At 43.0% G+C, this 12,242-nt stretch overlaps 1 protein-coding gene across 1 annotated transcript in view; it reads right to left on the reverse strand.

Moving 5' to 3' along the window:
• Positions 1 to 12,242, reverse strand: part of UNC5D (unc-5 netrin receptor D) — a 794,061-nt gene that overhangs the window by 140,498 nt on the left and 641,321 nt on the right. The window contains 1 exon segment of the mRNA XM_030201960.1: positions 3,733 to 4,110. Within this exon segment, the coding sequence (XP_030057820.1) occupies positions 3,733 to 4,110 (378 nt within the window).

The raw sequence follows: 12,242 nt of genomic DNA on the forward strand, positions 1-12,242 counted from the left end.
GGTTCAGTTTAATTTTTGTCTAAATAGAAAGTTTATGATTACTTATTCTATAGTGGAATAGGGTGTATCTGTGTTTGTGAAAAAGACATGGCTTTCGGTTGGCATTGACTGTGCAGGATCGACGATCTGTACTAATCTGTCTGTTTTCGTTTTACAATAGGTGAAGTGGAGGGGCATAATCGAACGAAAACGTCTATCTCCATGGGTGTTTATCTCCGAGAACAGGTCCGTGACGGGGCGGACCAAACCGTATTTTCGCAAAAAATAGACGTCCATGTTTTATTCGACAATTTGTGAGCTGGGCGTTTTTGTTTTTCAGCGATAATGGAAAATGAAAGCGCCCAGCTCAAAAACGAATAAATCCAAGGCATTTGTTCGTGGGAGGGGCCAGGATTCGTAGTGCACTGGTCCTCCTCACATGCCAGGACATCAACCGGGCACCCTAGGGGGCACTTTTACAAAAACAAAAAAAAAGGTAAAAGAGCTCCCAGGTACATATCACCCTTCCCTTGTGTGTTGAGCCCCCCAAATCCCCCTCAAAACCCACTGCCCACAAGTCTACACCATTACTATAGCCCTAAGGGGTGAAGGGGGGCACCTACATGTGGGTACAGTGGGTTTGGGGGGTTGGACGACTAATAAGCATTAAGCAGCACAATTGTAACAGGTGGGGGGGGATGGGCCTGGGTCCACCTGCCTGAAGTCCACTGCACCCCCTAACAACTGCTCCAGGGACCTGCATACTGCTGCCAGGGAGGTGGGTATGACATTTGATGGTGAAAATAAAAAGTTGTGAAACATCATTTTTTTTGTGGTGGGAGGGGGTTAGTGACCACTGGGGGAGTCAGGGGAGGTCATCCCCGATTCCCTCTGGGGGTAATCTGGTCATTTAGGGCAATTTTTGGGGCCGTATTCGTGAAAAAACAGGGTCCAGGAAAAGTGCCCTAAATTCTAGCTACAAACGCATACTTTTTTTCCATTATCGGCGAAAGGCACCCATCTCTGTTCGGGTGATAACCATGCCCCAGTCCCGCCTTCACCACGCCTCCGACATGCCCCCGTCAACTTTGTACGCTTCCGCGATGGAGTGCAGTTGAAAACGTCCAAGTTCGGCTTTCGATTATACCGCGTTATTCGTTTTTGTGAGATAAACGTCCATCTCCCGATTTAGGTCGGAACTTGGGCGTTTTTCTCATTCGATTATAAGCAGGTTGATGTTCTAGTGCTCACTGTAGCATTTAAGATGCTTGTGTGACTTGTAGAAATGACTGCTTATGGTATGGTAGAATTGCGCTATAGGTCCTGAGTGTTTTGTATTCTCGGTATGCCTAGTACTGGATTTGGGGGGGGGGGGGGGGTGTTAAAAAATGACCGGCCCCGGGTGTCAACTACCCTAGCTATGCCACTGATAAAGGGTGCATGCCTTTTATAGAATAGCGCATAGTGCTAATTCCCATGCCTAACTTTAGAATTAGAGACTCATGATTGCTGAAACCTGGTATCCAAGTTAGGCGCGCTGAGGCAGTATTCTATAATTACGCATGCAATTTTTTAGAACACCCTTGACATGCCCATGGCCATGCCCCCTTTTGAGTTACACACTGCTAGAGTTAGGTGCCATGCCTTAAAGAATAGTGTGCAGCCAGACGCATGTGAAAATTTTAATGAGTGTCAATTATGAACAATTGTTTGTTAAAACCCAATTATTGACGGTGAAGAGCTCTCGTCAATTTAATTATGTACACATCTCAGCAGTGTGCCCAAATTTGGACATACAAATTTGGGTGTCGTATGTAGAATCCGGGGGGTTAACAAGGGAAGAAAGGCTTATCGCAAGCAATTTATAAAAAAAAATTGGGGGGGAGGGAGTTATATCATGGGCAGGGAATAGACGTGAATGCATTATCCAGCAAACACATTCACGTTAGCATGTGCTAACTGGATAATGCTGACAACGCAGGAGGTCTTAGCTCCTCCTACACAGGAGGTGCTAAGTGCCCCCACATTAATATTTTTGCAGGTCTTGTGCACTAATGGAAAAATTTGCTTGGGTCCTGAAAAAATACAAAAGAAAAAAGCTCTATTTTAAGGATGTGCTTGAAATGGGCCTACTGCAAAGGAAAGTCCCATGTTATTTATTTATTTATTAGGATTTATTTACTGCCTTTTTGAAGGAATTCACTCAAGGCGGTGTACAGTAAGAACAGATCAAACATGAGCAATAGGCAGTTACAGCAACAAAAATACTCAACCAACCACACAAAGTATGGTACTGTACATTATCCGCAATGTCAACACAATACGCAATAGAACATTACAATTGACAGTGCAGGGTAAGGCAAAGTTGTAACATATAGATGGGTAATAAAGTAGGAAGAGTTAGAAAGTAAGGTGATTGATTTGAAGAAAGTTGCACATGAGGTCAGAGAGATGGTCAAACACCATCTCAGCCAGGGTAGGAGTGGATAAACATGTCCTGCTGCAGTATGTGCAGCCCGAGTCACTCCTTGTGCGTGTGAGTGAGACTAACAAGTTAGTTACTTCTTCCATTAAAGGCCTAGGTGAAGAGCCAAGCTTAAATGTTAAAATGTGCTAAGCCCATTTCTTAATGCATCTTAGTAAAAGGGTCTCTAAATGGATACCAGCTGCACGTGTCTGCTACTTTATGCTATATACCAATTATAGGGCAAGCAGGGGCTGAATATTTTGTGGCATGGTGAGTGTAGCCTAAACTTCTAGAAACAAAATGCAGGTAGCTTAAGTGAACCAGCAGTTTCCCGCCTTGAATGTGAAGGTGTCTTTGCATGACTAGTCCAAGGAGATTTAATAAGACAGGAGATAGCAGCGGCGGTAAAATTAAGCAAGCTGCGTTCTTCGGTGAAGATATGGTGAAAATACAGGAAAAAGAAACTGATTTTCTCCATGAATTATGTTGAGTCCACTGTTGTTGCTCCTGATGAAGCTTACTGGTGAAACAGCAGCGCTCTGTTCAGCACATCTTTTTGACAGATAAGTGGTCTTCTATTTCAACAATTCTGTTTCAAGTTTAATGAAAATACAATACTTTAAATGGAATGAAAATTTAATGAAAAAAACTTATTGAAATATAATTAAAATAAAATCGAATAGGAGGCTTTTTAGACTTGTGAAGAAGCTCCTCAGTGAAATTGTGCTTGTATTGCATGGGTAGCTGAGCGGCTGGTCTTTTCCTCCTGTTTATGAAAACACTCAGTGGAGTTTAAATATTTACTTGCTGTTTTATGCCTTGATGAGCCTATCTGGCCAGGCATATTTTCAAAGCACTTAGCCTTCCAAAGTTCCATAGATTTCTATGGAACTTTGGAAGGCTAAGTGCTTTGAAAATATGCCTCGACTCAGCTGAAGTTTGCCACCATATTGAGTGACCCAAAACATTCACAGACGCTATTGAAAAAACAATAGCAAACTTGTGAGGTTTATATTGTTATAATTAACCTCCTTGGTTCTGCATTCTTTCTGTTAGGAGGGGAGTTGGGGGGAGGTTTGAGGAGTTTTTGAGGGGTTTGTTTTAGATACACCAACATGGCAGTTGCTGGGGGAAACCGGCTTCAACTTTTTGATGTCATGCTGTCTCCTGTCTTATTAAATCTCCTTGGACTAGTCTATCATAGGCAACCCTGCCTACAAAGTTAGATAGACTGACAAAAAGACTCCATGAAAGTTGACATCAGGCCAAAGTTTTTACAGACCCACCTGTGTTTGGCATCACCAGTCTCCCCCCATGGTGACCAAAAATGCTGGATATCCTCAGGTCAGGCCTTGATGGGATGGATGAGAGATTTTGGATGTATGGTGTTTTATTCCTGGTGTGCAGTGTGCCAAAACCTGGGTTAGTTCTGTTGGGGAATGTTCCAGAGTGTGCCTTGCCATGATACTCCACTCTCTCTGTTACTCCTAGGGAAACCATGAATGAACTCTGCACTTTTACTTTGATGTCTGACAAGGGGTTGAAGATTGAAGACTCAGTCATCAGTTCCTTGTCTAGGGGGTCCTGGAAGCAGATGGGTCCACTGTATGTCCTGCTCACTGTTAGGTCTGGCTGCATGGAAGAGTTCAGAAGAAGGGAATTACCTGTCAAAAGGAAAATACCGATTTAGTAGCCATCTCTTTATCATCACTCACTAGCAGGGCTGTGGAATTGGAGCTGGAGTCGGAGTTGTGGAAGCAGAATCACAAAGAGAAGCAATTTGGGTGAAATCAGAGTCAGAACTGGTAAAAATGTATTGACTCTGACTCCAGTTTCAAAATAAAAACTGACAGCATGTTTTTTTTTTGTTCAGTTCTATGTGGTTTATTATATTTTGTGGTCTATTAGTCCTAATCTTGAACATTAAAAAAATATATTATTTATTTATTTGTTCTTATAGATCACATTCTCCAAAAACTAGTTTCAGTTCAATGTGGTCTACAATTAACAATGATAGTACAATAACATACATAGAGTACAATGGCTATTTAAGTTCAGTTAAAACATTTCTTGAACAGATGAGTTATTACGGTAGTTCTTTACGGAATTATAAGTAATTACTGATGCTTCTAATTTCTTTTGGAACAAGGTTCCATCATTTGGAACCCTGATAACTAAATCCAGCTGCTTGAATGGTTCTGTAAATTACATTCTTGCAACTGGGTAAATTAATCAAATTTCTCTTAAATTTACTATACATAGTAGGAGTCACAGTTGGAGTTGGGGGTCAGACAGTACAAACACACAGTCGTCAGAATCAGAGTCGAAGGTTTGGTATACCGACTCCATAACCCTGCTCGCTAGACCCTCTCATCTGTGGCTGGTGTAATACTATTTTGCAATATCTCAGAACTGCACAATCATACACGCTATGCATCAATTGAGAACTTTACATAAAATCATTAGACTTCTCTTTTGAACTGTTAAGAATTTTGTGAGCTGAAATTCAGTTTTGTATTGCACTGTACAAAGAAAGCCCTCAGAGAACCTATGGGTATTGAATTTGTTTTAGAGGTTTTAGGAATTCATCGCTATATGCAACTGTAGTAGCACCAAGTAAGTCTATTATAAAAAGTAGACCGATACACATATATAAAAACAAAGAAATAATTTATTCAAACCAGCTTTTTTTGAAGGGGTATGTTGATCACCCCTGATTTTTAGTTTTACCCCTGACGCAGCCTGAGGGCGAAATGTGGCCACGTCAGGTACTGCTTTTATCTTGGTTTGAATAAATTATTTCTTTGTTTTTAAATATGTGTATCGGTCTACTTTTTTATAATAGACTTTTATGTAGCAAGTAGACTGTTGCCTTTTTTGTTTTTCTTTGTAGCACCAATGGCGTACCAAGGGGGGGGGGCCGTGGGGGCGGTCCACCCCGGGTGCACGCCGCTGGGGGGTTGCCGCGCGCCTGTCGGCTCTTCGTTTTCATGCTCCCTTTGCCCCGGAACAGGTTACTTCCTGTTCCGGGGCAGAGGGAGCATGAAAACGAAGAGCCGGCAGGCGCGTGGCACCCCCCCCCCCCCAGCGGCGTGCACCCGGGGGGGTTCTTTTGCCGGGGGATTGGGGGTTCTTTCACCGGGGGGGCCGTCGCGCTGTTCCGAGGGGGGCGCTGCACCCGGGGGGCGGGACGCATCGGCGATCCGCCCCGGGTGTGAGCCCTCCTAGGAACGCCACTGTGTAGCACCAAGTAAGAAATGTTCAAGTGGATTCCATAGTTTTCTATTCCACCAACCTCCTTCTCCCTCTGCATGAAAAACAGGTTCACTGATAGGATAAACTTCACATCCAGACAGAAACAGCAGGAAGAAATTGCAATCCTTTACCTAAAGATCCTGTGAAAAGTTTTTAACCAAACTTGTTGCCATCATAGATCAGTTTGAAGTTACCTTTGCTATTTCAGTCAAGTTTTTAGAAAACATGAAAAATGGCTACACAGCATCCACTGTTATAAAAAGGATTCATCTATACTCTGATCACCTTTAGGGGTTTTGAAGCCTCAGCCAACTGCTGTTTCTCTATCTCTATAGATCATGAAATGTTAATCTGGATTTGTGATTCTCACCACCCACCCACACTTCAGTTCTACCAAAGAAGTTGCCATTGACAGAAACGATGCCTCTCTTTGATACCACTGCACCTTTTGATGAGAAACTATTTTGTAAAGTAAAAAAACAAAATTTGAAAGTAAATAATTGTCCTATTAAAGGACCTATGAAACGAATTCAGCTTGTCATGCCAAAGTCTTTAACGCTAGAAATGAGTCCTTTGTGTACTTTATCTCATATATTGCCAGTAACTGGTGGCAGTGAAACTTCTCTGACCTAAACAAATCATTATTCTTGTAGTCCTCAAGAGAGGAACAGAAGTCTGCCCCTCTGAATGACATAATCTAACATAACACAATAATTATCATGCATAACACATTGCTAATTATTCATTTAGCAGTCTCTGGGATCACATGAATTAGGATGAATTATTTTGCCATCCATATTTTCCATATATAATAAATATGGTCAAATTCTGTGCATGCCTCATGTGGCAAAGTGAATATACAGGTCACTGTATTTCCTGAGGGGGAAGGTAATGTGTTATAATGAGCAGCAGGAAACTTATCCTCCATTTCTGCTGGTTGCATAGATTATCTTAAATAAAGTGATTATGATGGGTAGTCTTTTTGCCCTCCTTCTTCATTATACGGTAAGTTAGTTTGGGAGGGCAGTGGAAAATACTGCAATCTACAATTTCTTATGCTCTCTTGACCCCGCCCCCTCTCCCAGCATGCACACACTTATTTTCACCTCTAGAAATGACTCTGCTACATTTCCAACACCAAGTCAGCTGACTGTCTTCCACTGAACATCTCAGAGCTAATTGGGACTGCCAAAATGCACGGGGGGGGGGGGGGGGGATACTTTTATGATATATGAGGGGGTGACTAATGACATAGTAACATAGTAGACGATGGCAGATAAAGACCTGTACGGTCCATCCAGTCTGCCCAACAAGATAAACTCTGGATGGACATATATACAGCGAAGCAATTGTAAATAAAGAATGCGGTATTCATAGCTGCAAAGCAAGATAGAGGGCACTTAGGATCTATAATGACAGTTTTTCCCATCATATGCTGGTTGTTTCTCTGGAATGCATACTTTAGCAATGATAAAAGAAGGTAGAAGTAGAAGAAAACCCTGGAGAAGGGTCAGAAATGGCTAGCAAAGCACATATAAAAAGCACATGAGTGGAGTGGAACGGGTAGACTTGAATCGCTTGTTTACTCTTTCCAAAAAATACTAGGACTAGGGGGCATGCAATGAAGCTATAAAGGTGTAAATTTAAAAAGAATCAGAGAAAACGTTTCTTCACTCAACGTGTAATTAAACTCTGGAATTCATTGCCAGAGAATGTAGTAAAAGCAGTTAGCTTAGTGGGGTTTAAAAAAGGTTTGGATGGCTTCCTAAAGGAAAAGTCGATAGACCATTATTGGGATCTTGCCAGGTACTTGTGACCTGCATTGGCCACTGTTGAAACAGGATGCTGGACTTGATGGATCTTCAGTCTGTCCCAGTATGACAATACTTATGTACTTATTAAGAACAACCCCATTGCTCAAAAAGCTACACTGGCTTCCAATCAAGGCAAGATTATTCTTCAAGACTAGCACCCTCATTTTCAAAATACTCCTGAATATATGCTACATCTGATTGAACTATCCTCAAGAAATGCAAACCCAGAAACCAGAGGTAACTTACTTCTTCATTTACCAAAGTGCAGAAATATAATTTACAAAACCATTTACGTGGCTGGATTTAGTTATCTGGGCTCCAAATGGTGGAACTCAATACCCAAGGCCAAAGTAGAGAAATGAGAAGTGATCTAAAATATAAAAGCTAGAGGTTTTATCAAGTGCTTGGCAGAAATTGCAATGGAAAGAGATGCAGAGTGATGCAGTCGGGGTACAGAACTCCCAAGGAGCTTTTTGAGATTGGGGGGAGGGGGGAGCTGATATACATGAACCAGGAGAGAGACCTCAAGTTCTGATAATCTCAGGATAGCTAAACAGTGTTATAAGGTGGTAGCCAAAGCCAGAGGGACAGTGGACTGCATACAAAAGGGCAGAACAGCAGAAAGTAGGATGTGAAAATGCCCCTTTACAAGGTTGTTGGTGAGGTTTCACCTGGAATATTGTGGTACCATATCTCAGGGCCAGATGCACTAAACTTAACAAGCCAGCAACGTGGTTTTTAAACTGGTTCTAGCCCGTTCAGCACGCAAATATTAAACCAGGACATGCACAAACAGGTTCCCCGAGCCATTTTCCTGTCACAGTAGCAGCTAACGAAAACTGAATGCAAATGATCTACAGGTTATTATAATGAGCTAATTAGCAGATGTACAGCCATTTTCCAACTCCATGCACCATGGAAAACCTAACGTGAGGTCTGCACCTCACATTGGGGCTGCTGAGCGGGACTATGCAGAGGACGCCCATCACAAAAGCTGAAGAAAAAACATCCATGCTTGTCAGGGACGTCCTTTTTTTTTGTTGAAGGACGTCTTTGGCACGCGCAGAGCAGCCAGCATAACGATTGGCTGCTCTGCGCATGCTCAGCTGGCAGACTGGCTTCCCCTCCTTAGGAAGGAAATCGCTTGCAAATGAGCTAACAGCGAGCAGCTCATTTGCATGTGATTTCCTTCATGCATGCCCTTTCCTTATCGACTCGCTAAGGGATCAGTAAGGAAAGGGCTCTTTACGTGGGGTTAGTGCATCTGGCCCTCAGTAAGGATATCAAGAGGCCGGAGTCAGTACAGAGGAAAGAAACTAAAATGGTGCCATATCAAAAATCTAAGAGAAGATACGTGATTTAGGTATAGGCTAGAGGAGAGACATGGAAAAATGGCACAGTTGTGTAAATACCAGGAAGGTACTAATGTACAAAAATCAAACCCTTCCCAAAGGAAAGGAACCTGCAGAATTATAGGGATGTGATATGAAGGTGTGGATTAAAAGTGAAAGGATGGTAACCAAAAACTGAGGCAATACTTCAGTCAAAACAGCAATAGCATGATCTTTTTTTGTGCTTCTAAAAAGATGAGGTGGGCGTAACCTGCAAAGAGCACTGACAACCCTAAATGAAGGCACAGGGGTTACCTGCAGAGTGACGGGTACAAAACTAACCAAATTAACAAGCAAAATAAAAAGTCCATTTCAGCCTTATCTGCCACCATCTACCATGTTATTATGTAGACGAGTTTGGATTCACCATGTCGCTTCTCTACTTTCCATTCTGGGCACTGCTTATAAAAGTTTTGATTTGTTTAATATCAAATCTACTGTACTCCACTTACTTTCCTTCCAACCAGCTCCTGAATTCTGAAAGGTTTCCAAAGGTAATTTTGAGCTGCTTTATAAAAACAAGCAAATAAAAAAAAAAAAAACCCAGAAAAACAAAATAACAAAAAACTGTATTTCCCCCCCAGCTATAAATGATTTAACAGACCAGAGGTCATTTGGCAGCCTTCAAAATGTTTCCCTTTCCCTGTCATGGAAAACTCAGCACACGCTTATCAAGTTATAACTTCGTTATCTAGTTGCTCGAGAGTGCGGCAGAGCGCTCTGACAAAAGATGGGGACATCAGAATTTTTAAACATGAGGAGTGGGGGATGAGTTCTCCCTATATCTTAATCCCTTTTGTCTCCTGGGACATCACAGGCATTGAGCTGGCCTATTGGCCTATCAAAATATACCAACCCCACCCCCCTCCCTTTTAAATTTCTCTTAACTATCTTGTGCCTCTAGGCTTCTCGAAGTGTGATATTTTATTTATTCTTCCCTCTTGCCAAAGTACACTGTGTAACTGCAGCTCTTTCCTTAATGATTGGCAATCAGGACCCCAGTGTTTACCAATGAAAGTTTAAATCGTATAAATATTCCGTACCTAACTGAAAAAAAGCAGGAAAGCGTGAGTTCTCTGAATGTGGGGGTCAGGGGGGGGGCTGTAAATCTGTGATTAGTTACAGGTGGGCGAAGGTGCTTAATAATATATGCTGATGTTTATGTATGTTTTTGGAGGCTAGGTCACAGAGGGGAGGCTGTAGGCTTGCTTTCCTCCTCCAGAGATTTGATTGTAAATTCATCTTGGATGCCTCCAAGGTATAGAGAGCACTGTCAGCAAAAAAAAAAGAAAAAAGAAAAAAAAAAGCTACCGATGACATGTATTTTATTGCACAGAAATAGAATGCAACTATCTCTGGAAGGCCATGGATAGCAAAATACATTGTTCAGACCAAACTAATCCCGTGCTACTGGAGCTACTGTTTAAAGGGGACACTGCCCACATCCTAGGGTCGCTGTTCCATGGAGACAAGGCAAGAATGGGCATGGTAGAGGGCAAGAGTGAGTTGTATTTCAAACCTATTTGGTGAAATCTCAGCGCTAGAATAGCTTGAGTGATGTAGGACAGGAGTGAGGTGCATTGGCAGATTTGTGGGGAGGTCTCGGAACTGTTGAGGTACAGCAGGGACTACTGTAGGAAAGCAGAGCTTGTGACCTTCAGAAAGTCACTTCACTCTCCACTGCCTCAGGAAGGGATGACTCAAAAGATTAAGGCAACCTGAATCAACTCTTGCTTTTGCAGTATGAGCCATTGCTTATACATTTTCTGGACCTAAAATTTAGAATACAGATTTTCACCCTCTAAATAAACAAAGTAGCTCCTTGATAGTTCTAGCCCCAGCAAACAGCACAGGGCATTAGTCCGCTCCTCAGTGGAAGTACATACCCAGCTCTGACTGGGTATGCACTTTTAATTGGCCACTTCTGATTATATTCCAGCCCAAACCAGTTTCATCTATCCAATATAACTACCGTTACAATTGATAGCATCATTCAACAAGGCCTTCTACATGGGAGTGAAGTCTGAATTACATGCAGAACTAGATTAACTGTAGCTAGGACCTTTGTGCTTACAATTCATCATGCCAGGAACAGCAAGACACTTTCCTTGGCATGCAGACACTTTGTGAAATAACACAAACCCTACAAAAGGACTCTTAGAACCGATTTAGCAAACTTATCAAACTACAACTGTCCTAATTCCCGCAGCTGAAAGATGTGAGCAGGATAGGTACCGAAATGGTCAGAGGTCTTCATCATCTAGCGTAAGGAGACACGCTTAAAGATCTCAACTCTACCTATGAAAAGATAGCACAGTAAATATTACATCAAGCCCCAGAGCACCAATACAAGAGACTGCTATAGAAACTTATAAAATACTACAAGCTAGTTCAATCCTTTACCTCAGCCACATATGCATGAGACAGAAGAGGAATCCACAAATTAGAAACAAATATCCAGACAAAATCTGAAAATGGAAACCCTGAGAAACCAGGATATAAGCAGTGCAAAGCTGCAGAAAGAAATAGGGGCACAGCAAACAACTTCAAGAGCCATCCATTCCCCTTTCCCCACTAGCAGAAAGTGCAGTTAGACCCTCATTAACAAGACCCTAAGGGGAGGTCAGGTGAAAGGTACAAAGGCAAGGACAATAAAGGCTGGGTGAATGACAGAGGGAAGGGAGAGTGGTGAGTCAAACACATTTCCCTGTACTCACTTCTCTGCCCATATTCAGTCCCTCTCCAAATCTGCTCATTTACAGGCAGATGATCAAAAGCCCCACGCTCTAAAATAGCACTGGAAGAGCGCGGGGCGCTATTAGACCTATGATCAGAGATAATACATGCAAATTTAAGCAGCACAATTATCTCTGATCATGGGGTAGAAGTGCGGGAGACAGGGCCGGTCCTAGGGTCTCTGGCGCCCCCCTGCAGACGATGAGTTGGCGCCCGCGCACCCCCGCCCCCCCCCAGCATCTCCTTTCTCTCTTCTCCCACCCTGCCCCTGTCCAGCGATTCTCCTTCGCCCGAATCGCCCTCAAGGAAATGACATCAGAAGGCAGGACTGCGGAATGAACTCATGAAGGGAGGGAAGGCTAGAGACGGGGCAGGGCTTTCAAATGATGTGGCTGCTGGAACGGAGGTAAATTAAAAGATTTAAAGCACCAAGGGCGGCGCAGTATGGCAGCGCAGCGCCACAGTGGCGCCCTTGAAGTCAGGCGCCCCCCTGCGGCGCTTACCCCGCTTACCGGGTTTGACCGGCCCTGGCGGGAGAATTGTGCCTGAGCATGTGCTCAGCACAATCCTCCTGCACTTGTTTCACAGGTCTGGGCTGAA

Source organism: Microcaecilia unicolor, chromosome 4, assembly GCF_901765095.1.
Source record: "Microcaecilia unicolor chromosome 4, aMicUni1.1, whole genome shotgun sequence".
Classification (NCBI taxonomy): Eukaryota; Metazoa; Chordata; class Amphibia; order Gymnophiona; family Siphonopidae; genus Microcaecilia; species Microcaecilia unicolor.